Here is a 26041-nt window from a genome sequence, read left to right on the forward strand (position 1 = left end):
AAACTTTAAGGGTTTACATTCATTATCTGTTATATAAACTGCTGTGATTGAGTTGAAAATAATTATTCCAGCCTAAGGCAACGAAATGTCTACAAACCATTTTTGATATTACGAAACATGAAATAATAAACTAACGAAACAAATTGAAAATGTCCAAAGAACATTTTAGTCTTCATTTTTATTAACAATTTATACAACAATATAAATATATTAACATTATTTAAATTCAAGTTTTTAAATGATACAGTTTGGGATCAGTAGCGCCGCAGGTTCTGCCACAATCTGCCTAAGGGTCACCAGCTCCTGATTTTTTTCCTCAGGGTTGTCTCCCTAAGCCTTTCCCATATTTGGGTATAGCAGCAAGGCAGCGAAGGTTTGGATTCAGAGTTTTCCTTCTCCTAGATGGGTAGCCTACCAAGGCTAACTAGCCCCTTCTGCCCGAAGCTTACTGATATAGGCGCCAGTTGCTCGCCTTTGTTCCTTCTCCTGTTTGTGATAACGGTTCCGCCAGGCTCATTATCTGAACTACACGTGAAGGCCAGGAGTTGGACTGATTGTCAGAGGCTATTTGAGACGCGTGCCATAGGTGAAATTTTATAGGTAATGATGGGCTTAAAGCCATTACCACCTTCGGCGTTAACAACCTTGCGAAACCGTTTTGAAATGTGCATATATAATGCTTATTTCAAAACGTGCAGAATAAATTAAGTACACATACATTTGGTCTTAAAAAAATAAAAAATTTACAAAAGGATACAAAAAAAAAAAAACAACCAACACATTTTAAATAAACCTGTGCTAATTGATCAATATATTGGTTGATGTAGAAAGGTTTATCATTGAAAATGTACAATTCTAACATAAACAGGATGGCTGAATGGTTATGTGGTATGCGCTGTGTACGGACGTTGGTTGGTCACGAAGGTCCCGTGTTCGAGCCTTGCCTGCTGCCTTCCCCTTCGTCCTGCGGGAGATTTGGGCTAAAATGTAATTATCTTCAGAATCTGAAGAAACATCCTAAGCATGTACAATATATTATGAAACAAAGCATTCATACGTGTTTATAAAAAAGCAGCCTTAGATTTGAAAGAGACTGTATGACATGTAGCACTCCTAAAACATGTCATAATTACAACCAATAAAAGTAGTTTTAAAATTGAGGTAGCAGTTTGTAAAAATGTGAATACAAATAACCACCATTTAACATTGATTGATGGGAATTCGAAATAATTTTACAATGAATGTTACACAATGCATATCTAAGCATATCTTATGAAATACAGAAGTTACTTAAAAAAAGAAGATGATTACGTCTTACGAGTGTTCCTAGGTCAATCTAGTCATGCATGTTACCAATGACATAAATTCTGACAAGTCATTGCTTTTCCTGACTGGCTTAGGCAACCCATTTCATGCTCTAATATCACTAGAAAAGAAGGAGAAATTGTACAAATTTATAGTAGCATATGGAACGAGGAATCTGCTTTGATCTTTGTGTCTTTCTGAGTATTTTATAAAAGAAAACGCTCATTTTAAAGAAGAAATATAAGATTGATTTTTCCCATATTTTCAATACTAAAAATAATAGGATAAGAATGAATCTAAATTTAGCAGAAATGTTAAGAACTGAGTATCAGGTCACCAACAAAAAGGTCACAAATAAGAACGTACAACAAACTATTGAAAACAAAATGTTAAAAGTGTAAAGATTACACAAAACCAGGATGAAAAAAAAATATAAATAGATGTCAATATATTATCATCTATTTAATAGATTATGCTACATTGAAAGTGTTGGGTTTTGAAGCTGATAATTTACTGTCACAATAAAAAATCTGATATAACAAAAAAAAAACTGCATACAAAAAGCAAAATAAATACAATTGAATGAAACTCGCTAGTTAATTACAAAAATATACACAAATCTACAATGAATTTTTGAACACATGTCAAGCATCTCTTAAAGCCAAATATATATATATATAATGGTGCGCATCTGAGCACTACTGAACACGACTAGTGAAAGACATATAGAGACAGGAAGAAGGACTGTTGTGAGCCGGCTAAAGGGTCATGGGAGTCTGAGCGATTGCAACACAATAAGCTTACAACGAATCAGTAATGACTAGCTCTCTTGGGAAGAAATACAAAAAATTCAAATGTTATTCTACACAGATTTTTTTAAAGCAGAGAATTAATAATGCAAAGTCCTAAATGTTAATCAAGTCGTTAATGTTAAGTATAGATTTAAACTGTATAAAGCTACAGTTTTTCTAATTAGTTAAGAGCACATGACTCAGACAAAGCGTATATATAGCATTGGGCTAACAGATATTACAGCTTACACTATTAAATTATTTAGTCTAGATTTAGATTTCATTGATATATATTTCTAATTTGCAACGTAAATTATGTTTGTTAACAGCGCTTTATAAATTAAATTTATTATTATTATTATTAAATAAATAGACTGGCCAATGACACAATGTTTAGCGCACTGCCTAGATAGATGTGTTTTTCATATTCTTTGAAACTAAACTCAACAAATATATTTGTACCATAGGTACATAAAAAAAAAGAATAGCCAACGACACTACTTATATTTGCTCAAATGTTTTTTCTATCTAAATAGTATATCAATACATCTATATCTAGTAGACTATCTCTGAAATGGAAGTTCTTTTATTTAGTAATAATTGTCTCTCTCTCTTTATCTATCTATCTATCTATCTATCTATCTATCTATCTATCTATCTATCTATCTATCTATCTATCTATTATCTTATCTATCTATCTATCTATCATCTTATCTATCTATCTATCTATCTATCTATCCATCTATCTATCTATCTATTTAGCTATCTATCTATCTATCTATCTGTCTGTCTGTCTGTCTGTCTGTCTATCTATCTATCTATCTATCTATCTATCTATCTATCTATCTATCTATCTATCTATCTATCTATCTATCTATCATCTTATCTATCTATCTATCTATCTATCTATCTATCTATCTATCTATCTATCTATCTATCTGTCTGTCTGTCTGTCTGTCTGTCTGTCTGTCTGTCTGTCTATCTATCTATCTATCTATCTATCTATCTATCTATCTATCTATCTATCTATATAATCTATCTATCTAATCTATCTATCTATCTATCTATCTATCTATCTATCTATCTATCTACATACCTAGTTACCTACACACACACACACATATATATATATATCGGGTCTAGGATTGCAGATGCAATACTCAACAGAAGCAGAAAGAATGGTGAAAGTGCAACGGCGCCTGGTGATTACATATGCCCAACCTGCGATCGCAGCTATGTATCATCGATTGGCCTCTTTAGTCACACAAGAAGTTTCAAAAGGAAAAGATCATCTCTCGAGACGTAAAATGCCACAGATATATATATAATAAGGCTTGTCTTCAAGTCCGAAGATCAGTGAGGAATGCATTATTTCGGTGGCTGCGCAGCCCCAACTGTGACCTACATATATTGCCACATCCAGGGCAAGCATAACCATTGTCCGCATGTGGTTGATTAGATTTTCTTTTCGCAGTCTGCGTCTGTCCTTGGCATCGGATTTTCTTTTGGTCTCAAATGTGTATCCAGCGGACTTTGTGAATGACCTCCAGCAGTCTCCATCTGAGGCCGCATGCAACCAGGTGCCCCTCTCCTATGTCATCTAAGGCAATAGACTGTGGAAAGAGAACCTAAATGGACCACTGGCAGACAAAGGGCATGTCTGCGATGGGCGCGGCAAAATATTTAGGTCACAGCTAGGATTGCGTAGCCACTGGAGTCCTCTACAATGTTCAGACTCGAAGAGAAGCCCTTTCTGTTATTATTATAATAGATATGTATAAGATTTGTGTATAAAGCGCAGTGTCTCCTCTTTGTTTATTTTTTGTTATAAATTGTTATACTATCCAGTTTAATTATTTAAGCAACAAATAATATAGTCCCATAGAACTAGAAGACAATGCGATATAGAGAAATGTGGAGGTGGCATAATAAAACCTGTAAGAAAAACATAAGGAACTAAAATGAGAAAGATTGGAGAGGTTTAAAGATGAACAAACTAAACAATGTCAAAAAAGCCTCAGTGAAAGATTGTTGGTGCCAACCCAAAAAATTCAGGTTACAAGCAAAAGCTTAAAAATGTGATTTTACAGCTCAAAAAGTTCACACTCACAAAATATTTTGAAATACGATTATCAATGCTTCCTATGTATACTCCGCACCGAATACACACACAAAACGTCATTATACAACAGTAACATACAGCTTTGAATGCTTAATGTTAGTTGCATAACTCAATACTTAACTTTTTATTACATATTTGTGTTTTAAAGTGATTTTACCTAATGTGCATAGGCGTAGCCAGAGGAAGGTTTTGGGGTCAACCCCCCTTCGAAAAAAATCCTGGCTACGCCCACGCTAATGTGTTAATCTGGTTAACACTCTAGTTTTTCATCATTTTTCTGATCAATCTTTCCATGTTTTGACTAAAGACAGGCAATGCATTCTTTAGTATTAAAACATACATTTATGATGCACTTTAAGTTTCATAAGTAGAAAAGCAGGCTCTAGCACAAAGTTAGTTTAGAAAAAGAAAAACACGCTTACCAATAATGTTTTGCACATATCAATGATTTCTTCAGATAACTAACCAAAATAGAAAACAAGAAAAAAAAAGAATAATTAAAAATAAAAAATGGCAGTCATATGATCCATATGCTACATCTGAACCTCAATAATACTTCGATGTAGGCTTCATAGCCTGCTCTTCCAGAATCTATTGATACCGACCCATCAGTATATGCAAAAATGGCACTGGGCTTGAAGGCATTAATAGTCTCCAGTGCTAGAATTTGAAGGTCGTTATATGAACGACTTAAGCTTAGTGACATTAGGGTCTATTAGGTTCAAGCGTATATATAAGGCAAAAATATGATATAAATATAAGACAAGTCGTTATACATGTCTGAAAAATAAATTATAAAAAAGCATGCATTTATACTATTGAAATAAAACAATTGAAATGTTCAAAGCACGACACAGTTGCTGAGGAAGATTTCGTGCTCCCTTGTTTTGATGTTGCTTCAGCAGGGTCTCCTACAAATAGGTCGGTGCACTTTCTATAAATCAGTTTACCGATGAAGAACTTAATCTTTTTTATTTTGAAGCTAATAAAGGTAGAATTTGTGCGCAGAGGCAGCCAATAGGGCGCCCTTCTCTTAACTCCTGTGCAAGTTTTTCAATGATTTGTATACTCGAATGTTGATCTATGCGAATGACGAGCTGGCAGCTCCAACATCTCATACTATAATCAGGCCCTTAATTGTGTGAAGAGGAATTATATAATTTTGAAGTTAACTTTATATATATTTTTTTTGATGTAAGAAATATGTATATTTTCAAGTCAGAATTATATATATATATATATATATATATATATATATATATATATATATATATATATATATGTCAAATAAAGTCTTCTTAGGAAACCAAATTTAAGTTTATGTTTGTTTTTTAAACAATATATATATATATATAAATAGGGGGCGTGGTGGCTCAGTGGTTAAGCATTAGGCTTCCGAACCTGGGGTCCTGGGTTCGAATCTCGGTGAAGACTGGGATTTTGAGTTTCGGGAATCTTAGGGCGCTCCTGAGACCACCCAACTTTATTGTGCCGAAGGACTTTACTTGGGGAAAATAAATGCGGTTGATCTTGCGCTGGTCACATGACACCTTGTTCGCTGGCCGAAGAAACAGATGAGATGACTTTTACATCATCTGCCCTTATGATACCAAGGTGTTATGGAGTGTGCGTGAGTATTCTGATGTAACCTTGAGTAAGTTTCAGACAGGATACGTTTATAAGAAAGGAAAATAAGGGAGGTTTCAAAAAGTAATAAGAAATATTAGTTGAAATGGGAGAGGGAGACAGAAGAATGTATTGCAGTATCTTTTGTTTAAATTATTCAACATCATTGTGCCTCTACCTGTACACACATTGAAACTGAATGGTGTACACTTTAATTCAATTCGTTTTTAATTAACAAGAAGTTAAAGTTTTATCCAAGTTCTGTATTAAGAAAATAATGCTAAATGGTTTGGTTGGGATAATGTTCTGAAGCTACAGCCCAACAACGACCTGTAATCATACAGTGATATATTTTTATCATAGGTATTGCACGTGAAGAGAATTTCACAGGTATTTTTTTTTCTTCAAGAATAGCACCAACTAACATTTGTTACCAACTATTTAAACCTGGTTAGACTTAGATATGTTCTCTGGCCTCAATTATTTCCCGCCCTTAACACGTTGGCTCATCACATTTAAAGCTTTTCATTCTCATAAGCCATTCGTTTGATACCAAAATAGTTTTATATTTCTGAAAGTTAATGTACTCGATCTTTTAAAGTGTAATGATTTTCCAATACATACTACCTTTAAAATAGTAGAACAAACTTAAGTCCCGTGGATCCAATGGATGGTGTCCTTTCCAAATTTCAAAGCTCTTGAGGCGAATTTCTCGTTTGGAATAGTCAATGTCACCAACTAAACAAACAGAAACAAACACATTTTCAATATATATATATATAATTTAAACGTATATCAATCGTGGGATATTTTCAGATTAGCGGCTAATCTATGTATAGCTAGCATTTCTTTGTTTCCTGAATACAGGAGGAGTTGATAACCTATGCCAAATTAAAAATGTTATTTTTTAATTATGTGCCCTTTTTTTTTTTTGGAACAACAAGAGTTTCGTTTCCTATTCTCATCCTCTTGTAGCATTAAGAAATTTCAATATGGGTGATAAATAAGCCTGTCTATAGCACAAGTAAAAAAAAAAAAAACTTATTTTTTTTCAAATAGCATTAAAGAAGTTGGAACTTAAAAAAGGAGAAAAAAAAATAATTTTAAAAGACTTTAAAACCACAAAGCTAAAATTTAGGGTAGTAGTATCAATTAGTTTAGATCAGGATGGCTGCCTGGTCGTGCGGTTTGTGCGCTGGACAGTCGTTCAGATTTATCGACGGTCGAGGGTTCAAACCCTGTCCGCTCCTATCCCCCGTCGTCCTGCGGGAGGTTTGGACTAGGAAGTAAACTATCTTCAACTCTGAAGGAACATCCGAAACATTTTACAACATTTTTTTTTACAAACAGTCATGTAATCAAATCAAATGTGGGGGAAAAAAAGGGGTTATATGTGAAAATGTTACCGTGAACGTTTTTTAAATGCATTAAAATAAAAACGATCTGAATTCGAACTCGAGGAGCCTCCTCAAGCCAACACATTAACATCTGTGCTAGGGAAGTGCTTATGAAAATAGAAGATTAATAGTTATCTATTTTTAACTTCAAACTTTAAAGCGACGACTCTGCATAATTTAAAGGGAACTAATTCAACTTATGCCACCACATCAAGTGCAATTTCTTTGTCTTGTTCAATGGAAAACAAAATAAATAATTACCTATAGTTTATGAACTAATTGTGTTTTTTTTTTTATTGTAAAGAAAAAAATTCTGCAAAATTTCAGCTTCATCTGAAATGGGGGGGGGGGCAGAAATAACGTGTACAGACTTTTTACCAAACAATCTGACAGAGTGAGTTGATATAAGCTTTGTAATATAGAAAAAGCCAGTATCTTACGCGATCCACTCCGGGCAGTGTTCCGGCTGACATCGTTCCGAACAGTTTGGATGTGTTCTATAAGACTCCCTGCTGAATCCCTCTCTACCGCAAGCATCTCCTGAGCTGTTTGACATTAAAAATAAGAAACATAAGAAACGTAAGAAACATAAGAAACGTTTTTAAAAAACATAAAAAAAAAAAATTATAAGGACTATAACATTTTGTACATCACATACATTCCAACAGACAGAAAACATAAATACAATAATTTTATTTATTTGTGGAAAGAAAAGGAGGAGACAAAAGATCCAAGGACTTACCCATATTCATGTTTTCATTACTATTTTGTGCTTCCGTGTTGACATTCTCAGGACCGTCTCTATTTTCCTTGGCGTGATGGCTCGAATTCATCTCCCCATGAGCTGTGTTTGTTAGAGTTCGTTGTGCAGTTTCGATGTTCACAATTCTCCGCCTTTGTCCTGCATCTGTCAATGTTGTAAATTCGTCATCTTAAAGAGAACAACAATTGCCTTGTTCAAGAGAAACTTGGGTAGGAATGTATATTTCGTGTCTTATCGTATAAATTGTTTGCTCTAATCCTCTATTGTTTTTTTTTTGTAATGCACAATAGTAAAACAAATTTCCTCACTAATAATGAAGATTATTATTATTACTATTTAGGACTAATTAGGAATTTTCTGATGATGTGGCAGGTCTGTAGCAGTACCACCATCTGACAGGCAACAATAATTTTCCTAGGAATTTTAAGGGCCTTGAAGATATCTGTGAGGTCAGTTGTCATAAACCCTTCGGTTGATATAACAATGGGGTATATTATTTTAGACAACTTCCATAAAGGCTTAATCTTCAAGCCTAGGTTCCCATATTTTCTTTGTTTTTCTATTTTAGTTTTTCCTAAATAAAAACGGCGATGCCAAAAATGGTAGAGTCTTTATATATCGGAAGCTATGAACCAAAAACTACCAGTAATCGAAACCATATCACCCTCGACCCAGACAGACAGATGGAGTGAACTAAGATATCTTTATAAAATTTTTTTAAAGATTCGACCCATGACAGACAGATGGAGTGAGCTATGATATCTTTATAAAACAAAGTTTTAAAGATTCGACCCAGACAGACAGATGGAGTGAACTAAGATATCTTTATAAAAAAAAAGTTTTAAAGATTCGACCCAGACAGACAGATGGAGTGAGCTAAGATATCTTTATAAAAAAAAATGTTTTAAAGATTCGACCCAGACAGACAGATGGAGTGAGCTAAGATATCTTTATAATAAAAAAAGGGTCATATAATTTATAGTAAAACCAAGTAAAACTAGTGAAATTAAAAAGTGTTTATAAAGTATTTACCACTTTGGTTTTCTACCAATGTCAACATATTTGTTTTCATTGTTTCTGCGTTTGGATCAATGCTATATTTCACCACTGAAGAATCTCCGAGAGACACAAAAAACCCATTCCCATAATGATGACTGAGAATTAATACCTTTCTAGCCATGTATTGTCTTATACCAGAAGGCACGCTGTTGGCCAGTTGATTCATCTGTCGTTGCAAATCATTTAGTTCAACAATGACCTGCGAATCATTCGTGAAACAAACCAATACTGACTGATAAATACCCGTGGTTTTATGTCTGAAGGCACGATTTCCCCTAAGTTTCAACGTTCCTGATTTATCAAGTGTCAAGGTCACTTCTGCTTCCCTAGCAATGTCATTGGATAAAAAATGGCTAGATCTGGTAACAAATATGACTCCACCTTGTGAAGGGACTCCACCTTGTGAAGGTAGATCCTTGCATGGGAAAAGCATGACATGACCGTTGCCAAATGATCCGATGCCTCTGCACTCTATTTTAACAGTAAGTTTTGCTAAGACGTGCAACAAATGTAAGAATGAGTCGTCAACTATCTCTCGTGGCCAATTGGAATAGTCCTGATCTAGATGATTTATAGATAAATATCCGTTGTGATCAGCACCCGCACAACAATTATTATCTCGAGTTAAAGAAGGTCTAATATGGTTTCTATCAACTGTTGGAAACAATAAAAACAATTTAGACATAAAGTATTTAGCATAAGAATCAGTTTTTTTTTAGTTCTTCATAAAATTAAAGACTTTCCATATTTAATGCTCCTCTGAGCTTCCTTCGCTTTGCTTTGTATTCAAATTGATAATTTTTTTTTAATGTTTAGATAGATTCAAATTGTTAGGTATTGTACTCACAGAAGCTTTGATTAGTGGTGACATGTGTGAAGTCCTGTAACTCTTCCATATCTGTAATACATAGAACAAAAGTCAGTTATCTGAACTACTCAACTTGTATTCGAAATACATAAATCATATATTTCAATTAAAGTTGAATTACTTTTTAAACAGTTATTGTTGGGTTTATTTTATTTTCAACTCTAATGTTTAGCTTTAAAACATTATTGAAATCTATTTAATTTTATTATTTAATAATCTGCGTTGAATTTCTGAAAAGTTTGATAATCAGCACTTTCCCTTTAGTTCTTGACTTAAAAGACGATGCGCAAAATATACCTAAACATTGATTTATTATATCTACTCATGAATGAATCATGTCTAAATGCGGAAATACCCGAAGACGTATAGCCTTTATAAAATAAATATTTTATATATATATATATATATATATATATATATACATATATATATATGTGAGCTTTACCAATATGGCCAACGAGCTGATAATTCTTTTCCCAACAATATAAAGCAACTGTAAAATTTCTATGAAAGTCGTTAGAGCTGTTTTCAAGATGCGTATCCACGTTTTTGAGCCCACCTAGAAAGTTCCAGGTTCCATGAAGTTATGAGTTCAATAGAGGTATTATGAAAAAAAAAAAGCTTTACCTGGTAAGGTAATATTTTGTTCATTAATATCATCCTGATGGTTGGTGGAATTGAGTTCACTTGAGTTACTAGAGTCAGACACTGCTCTAGCCTGTATAATTTCATTGGTAGAGGAGTCAGTTCTGATATTAGCACATCCTTCGTTGTGATAAATAGCATTATGTGGATCGCCTGTGACTAACTGTACATCGATCTGCCTCCTGCAGTTTGTGCACTCAATGAAACGTCTATGTCCTGAGTATTTAAATCCTGCCTCTGATAAAGCCATAAAAGAAATGGGACTCACTTTTAAATAATGGACTATTGGACGGAATGATGCTAAGTTTGCGAAGCAAGGAAAAACACAGCAGTTCATCGATGGAGTCTCTTTGGATTTGTACAATATTTCTTTAATATTTATAAATGGATCAGTAAAGTCTTTATTTCTATGGTCTTTACGAATTATTTTTTTCAGGAAGTGTAATTTCCGGAGTTTAAAAGGTTCTGAATTTAAAAAGATGTATTGGGACTTGAGATGTTTCTTTACAAATGCCATTGCACAAATGAATAATACTTGAATCTTTAGAAATGTACACGGCTCATCTTCAACAATGTGATAAAGAAAAACATTCTTTTTAAATAACATGACATAGTCAAGAGATTTCCACAATTTCACTCTTTTAAGGTCAAAGATTTCACATTCCAGGAGGCTGTTCATGCTCCTTTCATGAAATTGAAATTGAACAAGTATTAGAAAAATCAGAGCAACTATTGCAATAGTGATTACTAAGCATTTGATTCTCATCATTTTTACTTTCGTAACTTGGACTTCTCCAAATGTTGGTTGTGCCTGGAAAACAAATAAACAAAATATATTTTAAAACCGTAATCAAATAAACAAACCCCAAAATATCCATAAGTCTCAATGTCAATATAAATATTTTCGGACACATCCTCTGAAATCTTGACATGGGGGAGACAACCCTACAAAATAATAGTTAAGTACCGATAAAAGAAATCTCTTGTTATTAAATGGAGCAACCATCAGATCAGCACTAAACCCTACTTTAAGAACGTAATTAAGTCTAATGCTTAATAGCAAAATAAAGTTCCTCTTGTGATCTAAAGGGATGATGATGTAAAGGTCACATGTGTCTGTGGCCTACGTTTAACGAGGGTGTCATGTGACCAGCACAATCATGCCTTCTCCAGCCCTTCCTTTTCCCAACTAATGTCAAGTATCCATTAGAGCTTGATTTACTCAGGGGTGCCCAAAGATCCCGAAATTAAAAAATCCTAATCTTAACCAGGATTTGAACCAGGGACCCTTGGTTCAGAAGCCAAGCGCCTTACCGCCCAGCGACCACCTCTCCTCTAATGGTGTTTGGGTCCGTTATACTCATAGAAACAAAAACAAACATTTAAATCTTTTTTTCATTATAGTTAAAAGTGTATAAAACGTTTAAAATACTTTAAATAAAACCAAGTTTATACAAAGAGTAATTGTATCTATGAGCTAGCATCGGTCGTTTCATTATATGTGTATCAGATCTAGACGAACAACAATTGTTTGTTTAGCGCTATTTTATGCTTTTAGTATTCTCAATACGTTATGAATGTATCACTTGTCTGGACCAGTTGGGAACACGGCCTAGGGGGGGGGGTGAGAAGGGAGAAATAAAGGGATATCTGGATAAGCTTCACCTTAATCACTTCTTTAAGGCATTTATTTAAAAAAAAATGGTAACGATGTACTAACCACTCTGCTAAAGAATTGCTTATGAAACAGAAGATTGTAAAGTTATCTATTGTTTGTTTCAAACTGACTTTAAAGGGGTGACTTAAAAGAGGACTAATTAAGGTATTACCACCACTTCAGTCAAGTACTATTTCTTTACCTTGTTCGAGATACCAAACAAAATAATTAATTACCAATAGTTAATTACCTAATTTGTTGATTTTTTTTATATTGATTCTTGTTTTGTATGGTAACAGAAATAATAGTGCGAAATTTCAGCTAGACACGAGATTGGGTGTGGGAGAAATAACGTATACAAACTTTTTACCAGCTTTGTAATAATAAAGTCATACCATCATACCATATTTCGTAATAAAATTAGCCATATATAACGTATTTTTAATGAGACTAATTTTCTATAGAGTGCTCCTGCGTATAATTTGATTTTTTGATCTTGTTATGCATATTTTTGCAGAGTATTTGTTTATAATTTATTCATTACATAAACTCTTTATTAAGAGAGATTACATAATTTACTGCAATTTTTTTATTTTATTTTCGATACTTTGTTTAAAGTGTAAATTTTCTGACTTTTGTTTGTTAACTTCTGCAGACTTTTTTTTGCTTTTAAGATTTATAGAAAGGACTTATTGCAAATTTATTTGTTTTCACGTCAATTCAAATACAAATTTGCTAAAGCTAATAAATTACAAACATATTTCTTTTTTGATTTCTCGGATTGCAAGCTTTATCATGCATTGCGCAACCGTAGACATATATATATATATAGACTGGACGATAAAGTAAAAATTATTATGGGAAACATTTGGGAAAAGATAAGTTTGTATGAGTTATACAGCAGTTATGAGCAGTGTAAAATTAAAAGTATTTATAGGTTCTTTTTTCAGCCATAACCTATATAATTAATAGAACCCTTTCTGTATTATTATATCTGTAATCGTGCCTACCAAATATATGTCAGGCGAGCATTCGGATAATCTTTTGGTATAAAATGTTTCCATTTTAGCTTATTTGGGTCTTCTGCTAAAAAAAAAATCCCGTAATACGGATACTAGATTTAACTAGATTACTAGATCTAGATCTAGTCTATAGTCTGCATGCATAGATTATGATAGGATCATAGATGATAGACTGATTAGTTTAAATAGTTAGTAGTAAAAAGTATGAAAAGTATTAGACCTAGTCATTACAAATATTAGTCATATTAGATCTATCAATATTAGTGACAATTACTAATGAATACATACAGCTAATTCTGAAATGAATTATTCTGACTTACTCACTTACTCAAGTTACTGAAAGTTAATGTGTATTACAGTATTATATTCAATTTATTGAAGCAAAGATGAAAATGAATTTTCAACCTTTAGAATTGATCCCTTGCCTGTCCTATCGTACTATGAACATTAGAGCACGTTCTGATCATTTTCTTTGACTTTTTTTGACTAAAAACTAATTCTAGCAATTTGAATGGATAAGACGACCGCCATACATTAATAAAGAAGCCATGTCAACAAACATAGATCCACATCACAAACCTATATATATTTGCCCATGTCTATGATTATGAAACAAAGGCAAAATATTTGGAATATGGCAGTTTTGTACTTTTCAAAACTAAAGATCATAGTTATATATTGGCTGAAATGTTAGTCCTAGAATTTATTGCTCAATTGCCGCCATTTTTTTTTTCACATAGATATAGTACATAAAACATATTTGACTTCCCCCAAATAAAAATAACTTCCTACTTCCAGTCTATATTTATTTATGTCTATGAGTATAACACATATAATATGGAAAGTATTTTCATTTTCGAGACTTTTAACAAAATAATTTATGATTTTTTTTTCTTAGGATATTTTGTTTCATGAAAATCCATAAATCACATTAATGAGATGTTTACATTTTGTTCCAAACAGCATTTATTAGATATCTAATGCTTGACAATAGAAAGACAACAAGAGGAAAGGTAGAATGAAGTGGATCGAATTCGCAGTCGCAGTGATGGCTCGTGACGGATAAAAGAGAATAATTTATTATGAATTTTAGGTAAAAGCTGTCACTAATGTCGAGTGAAAAAATTACATTGTTGACAACTAAAATATTTAGACATATGTACAATTTTATCTTTTGAATTGTACAACTACGAAGTTGTTGTTTTTTTTCAATGTCTTCGTTTCCGATATTCATGGATGAGTACAATGTTTCACATGACAACGCTAGCCCAGTGTGGACCTTCATTTTGGCCACACCTGATGCAGACAAAGCCGTGGCATATTGTATGGATAATGTATTTCCATGCAAGTTTCGGTCGTAAAAGGTTTGTGACATTTTTAGAGTCCTATTATTATTATATTAGAAATGAACGAGTAGTCATTCTCTGGCGCTGCCAGGGTCGAGTTTCGCTAAAGAGAAACAAAATTCATCGTAGTCCCTTTAACAGTTTCCACTGAGGAATTTTCTGGTGATGTGGCAGGTCTGCAGCAGTACCGCCCTCTGACAGGCAACGAAGATGTTCCTAGGAATGTTAAGGGCCTGGAAGGTGTCTGTGAGGTCAGTTGTTATTATCCCCTCGGTTGATATAACTATGGGGTATATTGTTATTTTGGACAATTTCCATAGACGCTTAATCTCCAAGCCTAGGTTCCCAAATTTTCTTTGTTTTTCTATCTCAGTTTTTCTTAAATTATGAGACAGTGGTACGGCGATATCGATAATGGTAGCGGTTTTTTCTTTTTTATCGATGATTGAAATCTACCGTTTTGTCGGTCAGAATAGGCCTATCCCAGTACAGCAGATGTTCAGTAGACTCGAGAACCTCTTGTGGTGTATCCTTACCGATCAAATTGTATGTCTTATCTTATCTTATATATCTTATATAATACAGACGTTACTTCAAAAAAGAAGATGATTACGTCCTACGCGTCATGCATTTAGTCATGCCAAAGTGCTGTCAAAGCCAAGTGCTGGTGTATTAGCTCTGTAACTTGGTTATGGCGACCTAGGCTGGCAGATTCTGATAAGGCTGAACATCCTGACATTATGTGTTCAATTGACTCACCCACATTTCCACATTTTTGGCATTTGTCAACAATATTGAGTTTCATAATATGCTTCTCGTAAGTTTTTGTTTATTATTATTATTATTAAAGATTATTTTTATGTTAGAAACAAACGAGTATTCATTTTTTGGTGCTGCCAGGCTTGTGTTTTGTGAAAGAGAAACCAATTTCATTGTAGTCCCTAAGCAATATCCATTGACGAATTTTCCGGTGAAGTGCCACATCTGCAGCAGAACCGCCCTCTGCCAGGCAACGAGAATTTTCTTAATTATTCTTAGGTATGTTATTAAGGGCCTTGAAGATGTCTGCGAGGTCAATAGTCATTATCACCTCGGTTGATTTGATATAAAAGCAGGTTACATTGTAATTTTGGATAACTTCCATAGTTGCTTAATCTCTAAACCTAGGTTCTCATATATATTTTGATTTTTTCATTTCTGTTTTCCTTATATTAAGAGATAGTGGTAGGCCTACTGCGACTATTGTTGCGGATTTTTCTTTTTTCTTTCAATAAACAGTTAATAAGGGCGATCTAACGATCTTCAAATCCTAGCTCTGGAGACCATTAATACCTTCAAGCCCAGTGCTATTTTTGCATACGCTGATGGGTTGGCATCAATAGATTCTGGAAGATCAGGCTATGGAGCCTACATCGACTTTCTTAGCTCTTACACAGTCAAAATCTTTGGACCATGTGGTAGTGTTTGCAGTTTTGATGCGGAGACCATGGCAGTCTGTGAAGCCTTAAAAGTCATTGACTCTCAACTTGGCGAGGGACATTTGAGGGCAACAGAGATTGTTGTGGTCACTGACTCAAAATCTGTACTTCAGGCTTTGCAAAGCCCCGGACCATGGCCCCCCAATATCAACACTGTCATCATGGCTTACATAACATTAAACAACGCTATGGCACCCCTGTAATAATGCAGTGGGTACCGAGTCACATAGGTGTGACTGGCAACACAATTGCAGACTCTTTGGCCTACCAGGAAGGGCAAATTCCACCCACTGAACAGGCTGTAAGCTTTCATCAAGCCCTGGCTATAATACAAAAAAGAGAAATGGAAAAGTGGTTTGAGTGCTGGAAAAAAATTCCCAAAAAGCCCGTGGAGTCTTGGAGCGAATGAGGCGCCCTGACCGCACTTCCCCGTGGTGGAGGCTGTCCAGGTCTGAGCAAGCTATTATAGCACAGAACAGGACAGGCCATTGTCCTGTTGGCACATATTTCTCGCGGCTATGGCCAAATTTTGATTCAAGGTGGCCCCCGCTGCGGGGAAGAAGAGGAAACCGTGCCTCATATTCTGTTTGCCTGCCCCAGACTTGCTGATCTCCGTCTCGACAGGTCTGGGAAACCCGAAATTCTCGACCTGTATGGCGACATTTATGCACTAGGCAAAACAGCAGGGTTTCTGTCCAGGGCTTTTGCAAGAGAGGATTTGAGCCTCTCAAGCCCTCACTCTAATGGAGTTTGATGATGATGAATAAGGGCGATTCATCTTGTCAGTCAAAATAAGTAAATCCCAGTAAAATAGGTAACCGGTTCTAGTCGTGATTGGACCTTCTGTGGGGAGTATTCGTTTTAACAAGGTGTATTTTTCACAATAAGATCATGTGTCTAGGCGAGGTGTTGATAGATTCGTTTCACAACTTGATATGTAGACCTAGGCAGGCAGATTCTGATAAGCTGAGCATAATGTATTCGATTGACTCACCCGAGTCCTCACACTTTCGACGTTAGAATATGCTTTTCATAATTTTAGCACTAATAACATGTTTCTATATTGCTGTGACAAGTCCTTATATTATTATTATTATTATAGCGACACATTATGTTTCTTTAAGAATACTAACCGTGTCCTCCGAAGATACATAATTTATCGAGAGGTCCGAAAATGATACTGTCCTCAAAACACTCCTATGGAAGAAAAACTGTATGGAGAGCTGCCTAATCTGTATACCACTAAGCAGTTTATATCGGACTAGCCTGATATTACCAGCGGCCCTTAATTAAACTTCCTACATCTCATGAATTAGTGTAAATATAATATTCAAGTGGGAGGCGAGTTTGCTGAGTCATAAAGCGCTTGGCTTGCGATCCAAGAGGTCCCAGACTAGAATCCTGGTGAAGACTGAGATTTTTAATTTTGCGTTTTAAGGTCACCTATGAGTCGACCAAGCTCTAATGTGTACCTAACGTTAGTTGGGGAAAAGTAAAGGCGGTCGTTGTGATGGTTACATGAAACCCTCGTTAACCGTGACTCTATAGATCGTAAGGTCTGAATGGGAAACTTTAAAAAAAATTATAACCATCGGTTTCTAATGTAAAACATGTCCAGTATCGCACTCCAGCTTTTATTATAAACGGAAAATCTATCTAGGCATAGTCTAATGTCGAAAGTGTGGGGACTCAGATGAGTCAGAGGCGACCTTAAAACCCAAAATTAAAAATCTCAGTCTCCACCAGGGTTCTAACCTGGGACCCATCGGATCGCAAGCCAAGCGCTTTATTATGTTATGTTTTTTTTGTATATTTTCTGTTATGACATGAGTGTTTGAAATTAACATGGCCCACCGGCCAAATAATGTTTTACATGAATTAAACATTATTACATGTACACAGTTTTGCTATTACCTATTTACATAACATTGAACCGAACCTGAACTTTAGACCTGACCGAACCGAACCCGAGGTATACTCGTCATCGAACCAAACCGAACCCGAACTTAAATCTGACCGAACCGAGCCCGAACTTTAAAATTCCCATTTCTACTTTGCAGCATCCTGCCTTCTTCTCGGAAACTGACGTCAGCAAGTTTCCTGTCGACTCTTGGGAGTGTTGTCGCTCTGGAAGTTTCAGGCTCCTTCTATAATTCAATCCCAGCATACAGTATTCCTTGGCTTAGCTTTCCTTTCTGTTCGAGTCATTGACAGGGTATGAAATGTCGGAGACAAAATGAACATCGAAGTTCAATGGAGCTTACAGACAGAGTTTCCGTTTATAAGGAAAGCTGGAGTGCGATGCTGGAGGATATTCCAGCTACCGTCGCCTCGGCGTGGCGCCTCCGTGGAAACGTCCGCCCGGGGAAAGTGAATAGGCCAAGAAATGTAACTAACATAGCTCTCAGTGGGCTACCACACGTACCCTCTAGCGAGGGTACATTACACGTGGTAGGGATGTAAAAAAGGCTCACTAAACCAGTCCGAAACCCCCATCAGCCCGTTTCCCAAAGGGGCCCATACGTGTGGTGATGGTCCCCCCCACGGTTACGATGTGACAGCATAGAATGTAGCGGAATTTCGGGCTATGGAAAGACTTAGGTGGTTGGCTCTGAAGCCTTCGGTGAAGATAGGATTTAGCTTACAACCTACTTTGAAATCATATTTAATTTCGCAAGAGAAGTGTCCCACCATTATCAAAAGGTTCTTTGTTATTTATGTCAGTTTGTGTCTATCAAGGTTATCTGAAGAGTGAAGTGCGATGTCTTCAAGAAGAGTTGTATTTGTTGAGCTCTAGATTTTAACTCTTTTTCTCCGTAATTGTTCTCCATGACCCAATGGATTATTCATTTTGCTCATTCGCAGTTCACTTCCAGTTATGTTTAAACTTCTATAACTTTCTTATCAGACAATCCCGGGCATGCCGCCCTGCCTCATAGTGGCGCCCGGGTGGAAACGACCGTAAGAGGAAACGATTAGGCTAAAGGGTAGCAAAACAAGACTCCCGTGGGGGTGCCTAAGGGGGTGCGAGAGCATCCTCATTGCACTGCGCGGAGTTGTAAAAAAGCTCCCACAACCTTGTCAGAATCCAGCCGCTGTTCCTCAAAGGGCCGTTACATAATAAATGGCGTGTCCCGCATGGTTAGCCTGGTATGGAAAAGAAAAATGGCGGGGTCTCAGTAGATCTATACGCGGCCTCTTGCCGCGAGTCTGACCCACCCGCCAGACAAAACAGTGTACTGTTCTCATACAGGCCTGTGAGAGGGAGCTCTTGTTCACTTTTGCTGGCCTAAGAGTTCCAAGAGCCGAAGGCTCAACTCTACATGACAGTTTAAGAAGAAGAAGAAGAATCAAACAATATTTTATTTTGTATAGAATTCAAAGGTGATGGGTGTTCTATCAATGATAGTATCGTCAATTAGAAGAGAAAGAGATAAAATAGTTTTTTATGTTACAATGTTTTTGTAGGGATTTTTTGTTTTGTTTTTGTTTTGTTGCGATAGTAACCAGTTTCATTAATATATAAACGAAGATCAGGATGGTCCTATATATTACGTATCTACCATATATTATCAGTTAAATGCTGACTTTAACAATCATTTGCCGTAGATAAGTTTAGAGCAGTGAATGTAAAATAACTTAGACGTGCACATAGTTGTAGCATACTTTTATTACTAAATAGCTAAAAAAGTACTTTAAAATACAGGACAACATATAATCCTCTTACAAAATACATTTCATATCAAAATTTTGATATTTTCTTTATTTTATTTTCTTTCGATAGAATAAAATGTGTACATCACATAACATTGCTACATATCAGTATGAAAAAAATCGGCTTCAAATAAGTCTCCGTTACAGAACACTTTCATAAATAGCTTACATATTTATAATTGGCTAGGGAACAATATCTTCAGTTCTGAAGGCATATTAGTAAAAACAAACAAAAAAGTATAATAGCTTCACAAATCAAAGTTTAAGATTTACAAAATTATATGACAAAGATCCATAATTATTATGTAATGAATTTTAACATTTACATAACGCTCACATTTCAATAAATTTGATGTCTTACACTTATAGGATTAAACTGCTATACTGCTATACACTTTAGAAAAATACATACAAATAATATTAAACATAAAATCCTTTTTTTTTATAACAAACTCATACAAACAAAATGCTTGTGTTGCATATAGGGTTTTCTTATAACTCTTAGTGTTAATGTTTTTTACAAGGGAGAGAACTGATTAGATACAATGGCAAACCTAAATTCATGAGTTATGCCCCTGATATTGATTTATAACAAATGCTTTTATCAGGTACATAGCTACTTAATTACAAGAGTATTGGGTAATTCACATGCAGCATGAGTTAACTGTAATTAATTACATTACAAAAGCTAAGAAACTGTATCATTTTATTAATGCTTGCTGTTGAAATTTTTCCTGTTGTCAAACTTCTTGTTGCATAAATGCCTGAAAATTTCCATGATGGCTATTATAGATGAAAAATAGCTGTAAACACATTCACACAGAAATTTGTCTTAGAAAAGCCAGTTGAACAGAACATTTCCTTTTCGCTTTGTTGAGGACATTATTGAAAGTGTTAAAAAAATCTAGTAAACTACAACAGGCTTCATGTAGGTACGATAGACCCATGACAGCATTCACCGAAAAATATACAACTGCACCAAGGCTTTGCTTAAAATATGAATTACACAAACCATATCTGAAGGTGCCAGGTTAGTATAGAGAAACTTAGAGGCTGTACTCTTCAAGTTTTATTATAAATGACGAGTCAGACTTCACCTGCGGCACTTTATGCAAATGACCTTCAAATTTCAACAACATAAAAGTACAATATATTTACTGGAGTAAAAATAATATACCTAAAGTACTGAATCTTCGAAAAACAGAAATTTTGAAACAAAAAGTGCATTCCTTTTTTAGCCGCAACAGCTGCGTATATTAAATTACTACTAGAAATAAAAGGCCAATAAAAATATATTTTAAAAAAACTTACCTTAAAATTAATCTAAATCAAAGACTAATGAGATTAAGGATTTTATGGCAGATCTAAAAGAAAAAAGAAAAATATAAAAAAAATATTGTTTTTAAATAAAGCTTATATAAATTAAAGAACTTCACATTTATAGCCAGATACCTCAATACTGTAATATTTATTTGCATTTTCTATGTAAAAAAAAGTAAATTACAACTAATCAATTAATTATTGAGGTATTTTTTTATTGATTCATGTTTTGTTAGTGACAGTAAATAATTGTGTAAATTTATAACTTAATCCGGGAATGGGAAGTGGGAGAAATAAGTTCAAAAAACGTGTACAAAATATGTACCAGACAGACACGCAGACAGACAGACAGAAGTGAGTTCATATAAGCTTTGTAAAAACATCAACATGATTTAACGTCATAAAACGTCAATCAAGAACATTACGCTAAATAAAATGTAATATAGTTCTAGATTATTATTTTGCCATACGAACAGTAATAACTGAAAGACACTCAGTATCACTAACGACAATTTGAAAATCAAGCCCGGTATTCATCTAACAAAATAATGAGGGTGTATTTCAATATTAACCCTTCAAAGTTTTGGGTAATAAGACTAGATCTTATCTTATCTTATATGATACAGACGTTACTTCAAAAAAGAAGATGATTACCTCCTAAGCGTCATGCATTTAGTCTTGCATATTAACCAATGACTTAAATTCTGACAAGTCACTGGTTTTTCTGGCTAGCTCAGGCAACCCATTTGTAAATTTGTCCTATTTTGAGTCTGCTCCAGTTTCTAAATGTTTACTTGAGTTGAGGGGTCCCAAAACAGAGGATGCATATTCTATTATTGGCCTAACCAAGGTTAAAAAACATTTTAGTTTTATGTTCTTATTTGATTTATAGAAATTTCTTCTAATCAACCCTAATGCTTTGTTTGATTTTTGGATACATTAGTTAGGATGGCAACCATGTTAATGAACTTAATGACCTGCTAATACAATTATCAGGGTACAAAAAGATGCAGAAACATACAATATGAAATGAACTTGCACTCTAACTATAATACTTGACAAATCAATATAAAAAAATATGTGTTTGACCTATTATAGGGGAAAATAACTTTAAACATAATCATACAGAAATTGGTTTTAGAAAAAGTCTGCTAAATTTAAATGCTTTTTTTTTCTCCTTGTTCGAGATACAGGAAACATAAGGAATCGGAAAATCATGCACAATACCTAGACAATCTTAACTAAAAAATAAATTTAAATCGTATAGAAGAAACAAACGTCCTAGCATTCCACAAAAGAAAATTATCCTAGAAACAATAGAAGCGTAACCTAAAGCAGCATTTACATTAACGGATCAGTTTAAAAGACCTTGCTTAGTACCCCTGGTCGGCCCAGATTTTTAACTCTTGTAGATAGGCTGAGTGCGTCTTGATGAGACGACAGCTTAAACCTCTACGGCAGAGATCGAAGAAGAAATAATATCCTGTCAGAAGCTAGAAGACATGGAGGGGGGAGGAGTGATGGAATGTACCAACAGATGTAACTATCTTCAACTCTTCTTCAGACATTGGCCAGCAACATTTCGCTGGCACAAAAGAGTTAATAACTTTATTTTTGATAATCAACAACACACTGACCAGGTGTAACACCCAAACCGTTCTGTAAATTATTCAGCGACGTATAGGAATGTGGAAATTAAATACAAAACAAATAGACAGAGGCATCGACATAAGCCAGTCAACAACTACAAATTTAAAGATATCCATATCCAATATTCTCACGAAGAGCTTTTTCCTTATGCACTACAAAAGAGACTACAGCTCGGCAAAGGGGGGGGGAACTGGTGAGAAGAGACAAAAAGAGAGATGAGAATCCTTCAAAATAAAAAAAAATAAAAAAATAATACTTTTTTTTTTAAGTTATTGTTGCACATTAGTAATTTTAACATTCTTCACAACCTTTTGTTTCGTGGTATAGGTTTTTTATACTTTTTTTTTCAAAAGAAAAGAACATTGACAACTTAACTATGAGTATTTGTTTTAGAAATGTAAAAATAGTAGTCAAATCTTTTGCCAACTATCCAAAGCAGATTCATCATATCATAGCCCAGAGTGTAAACATAAATTTAGAAAACATATTTTGCTCAAAAGAAATCAATTGCGAAAATAATGGCATCAGGCATTGATGACAATGAACCCTAACTTAGGCAGTGAAATACTAAAAGAAAAACATAGCCAAGTCTTCCATTTTATAAGGGCATAGATTTAATATGATACATGCTGAAAAAACATTTTGGGGAGAAAACACTAACCAGAACATAAGAATTAATTTTTGATTTTTATATTTTGCCTAACTACTGACTTATATTTCGTTGGAATTGGTGTATTTATTTAAACGATATTAGGTTGAAGTAACGCTTTCTGATAGAATATAAACAGTTCTAAACTCATATGGTCCTTTCTTAAATTTTATAAAATGAGGCCTACATGTAAAGATGTGGTCTACGAATCTGGTTATCAGGGAAATTACACACATTTAAATAGTATAAATTTTTCAAATTTAAGGTTATAGTTTTACATGAAATTTTGAGTTATGGTCAAATGATTGTAAGCTCTAAAATCTGGATTTAGATCTATCCCTAGTAGAACTAGATCGAACTTTTATTGTTCATTTCACGCATTCTCAATTTTACGTTTAGATTTCTAAGTCACAAAACTTACAATCACATGAGCTACAAATGTTTTAAATTACAAAGAACTGTAAAATCTCGCAAACTCTATAATTACTGAAAACTAAACAACCGCCATTGTGGTGAATGAAACGGAGAGACGTCTGTAATAACCCCTCTCTCTTTATCCAGAAATAGAGATGTCGAGAGGCACTGTACTATATAAACATTTTACAGTACTATAAAGGCATAGTTTGGTTAGTACGGTTAGAAGTAAAGCTTTTGAATAAAAATTATTATGTTTATTTATTTATTTTTACTCTAATAATTGCTACAGTTAAAAACTATTGTTTCGTTTTATAAAGCTTTCCATTTCTTTTTTGTTCTACATTTTTTATTTCACGTCTTTCCCCACGTCTATTAAATAATTAATTAGCTTATTAAATAATGGATCTTGCACGTTCTAAGTCAAAGCTTAATTGAATTTTTTTTATCAAAATACACACAAACAAATGGCTGAAGTAAAATTCATAACCAGGAATAATAATGATAATAAATTGTATAAACAATGGAAACCAAAAGTAATAAATTACATGGCAACTTGGCGTCGTTTCCGATGTGTTTATCTTCATATGAAATTCTAGCTTGAATGGTGTGTAGGTCTACACTGACCTAAAAGTTTATAAGCCTTTTCGTTGATCTCTGGAAAGTCCTTCATTAGAATTGGCCTATTCATACTGTTGTATTTCAATTCACAAAATATACAGACTTACCTCAAGCTGATTTGTGATATATTTGCATACAAAGCAGCTAGAGGAACTGAGGATGCCATTCTATAGCTTTTGGACCAGCTTTATAAGCATCTCGATATACCCAAAACATATGCACGAGTCCTCTTCGTAGATTTCTCCTCGGCTTTCAATACCACACAGCCACATCTAATGATAAACAAACTGATTAACTTAAATGTAAGCCCTTACGTACAAGCATGGGTTCTAAACTTTTTAACCCAACGACCCCAGTATGTTAAAGTCAACAACACCAAATCGTCAACTCGAGTACTATGTATGGGTGCTCCACAAGGTTGTGTACCCTAACCCTGTACTATACACTCTTTACACTAATGACATAAGAAGCATCTATGACTCAGTTAAACTCATTAAAGAAAGTCTTATGCTAAACATGCGTATAAAAACAGCAAAAAAGTCTTTACTTTTAATACTTGATTAGAATATGTTTGGCATTATGTTTTAGAGCCCTTTGAATTAATTCCATGTCATACTCCTGGCAACATTGCTTCTGGGTTTGTTGAAAGGGAAAATCCCTATTTAAAAATTAAAATCTAGATTTTCATATGAAACAAAAAATAATTTGATGGCTTACATATTTAACTTTAAAAATTGCACTAAATCTCTACAATTAGAAAGTATGTTTGCTAAATATTATGTTTTTTATTTTCTAAGCTTACATTACACTTTTCATTTCGTGTTGTACTAAAATGAATAACAATTTCGCAAATATAATTATTGGAATTCCCTTTTTTATTTGGCATGCTCTATGATAAATATAGCTTCATATAAAATATAACCACAAAAATGCAAACAAATATAAACTGGACAATGTTTCCTACCAAAAAGTATGTAAGGAACATTTTAGTAAAAAAAAAAAAAAAAAAAAAAAAAAAAAAGATATGAATGTTCAATTTGAATGTAGTGGCTGAGACTATGTAAAGACTACTTAGCCACATGCAGCAGTTTAATTAGATGTTTTTACAGGGGATATTACTCTGAACAAAAGGTAATCTGACCTATATAATTATCAACAATAGGTTTTTGTCACGCTGTGCGTTCAGCTTATGGTGTCACCCCTCCCCCCCCCCCCCCCCCCCACCCGGCCACCCAAAAAAATATTTCCAGTTGGTATGTTCTTCTGTTGAACCAATGACAGTTTATAAAAAAAAATATCACATGTATTAAAATGTAATAAAAAAAGAATCTTTAAAAAAAAATTATATAATGGGGAAGAGCTCCGTCCTTAAAACTTTATCTACCAATAATATACAAATTATTTCAATTATTTCCCCTTTCGATGGCAAACAAAAATAATTAATTACCAATAATTATTTGACTAATTGAGTATTTTTGTTTATTGATTTTGTTTTGTTGGGTACAATAAATAATTGTTTAAGGTATCAACTTGATCGGAGAATTTGTGAGGGAGAAATAACGTTAACAATTGTTTAAGGGGACTAAACCCTACA

General features: G+C 34.2%; 1 protein-coding gene across 2 annotated transcripts; it reads right to left on the bottom strand.

The window, feature by feature from the left end:
- Nucleotides 1-143: 143 nt before the first annotated feature.
- LOC106080345 (uncharacterized) lies at nucleotides 144-25153 on the bottom strand. 2 transcript variants are annotated; one of them, XM_056033187.1, is made up of 9 exons: nucleotides 24995-25153; nucleotides 21105-24719; nucleotides 10559-11387; nucleotides 9911-9961; nucleotides 9037-9717; nucleotides 7984-8172; nucleotides 7682-7786; nucleotides 6472-6582; nucleotides 144-4669 (listed from the first exon to the last, which is right to left on the bottom strand). In XM_056033187.1, the coding sequence occupies exons 3-9, from the start codon at nucleotides 11343-11345 to the stop codon at nucleotides 4617-4619; spliced, it is 1977 nt and encodes a 658-aa protein (XP_055889162.1). In that variant the 5' UTR covers nucleotides 11346-11387; nucleotides 21105-24719; nucleotides 24995-25153; the 3' UTR covers nucleotides 144-4616. The 2 variants fall into 2 exon arrangements, with proteins under 2 accessions (XP_055889162.1, XP_055889163.1); XM_056033188.1 differs by having other exon boundaries at nucleotides 144-4679.
- Between the last annotated feature and the right edge of the window lie 888 nt (nucleotides 25154-26041).

Source organism: Biomphalaria glabrata, chromosome 6, assembly GCF_947242115.1.
Source record: "Biomphalaria glabrata chromosome 6, xgBioGlab47.1, whole genome shotgun sequence".
Classification (NCBI taxonomy): Eukaryota; Metazoa; Mollusca; class Gastropoda; family Planorbidae; genus Biomphalaria; species Biomphalaria glabrata.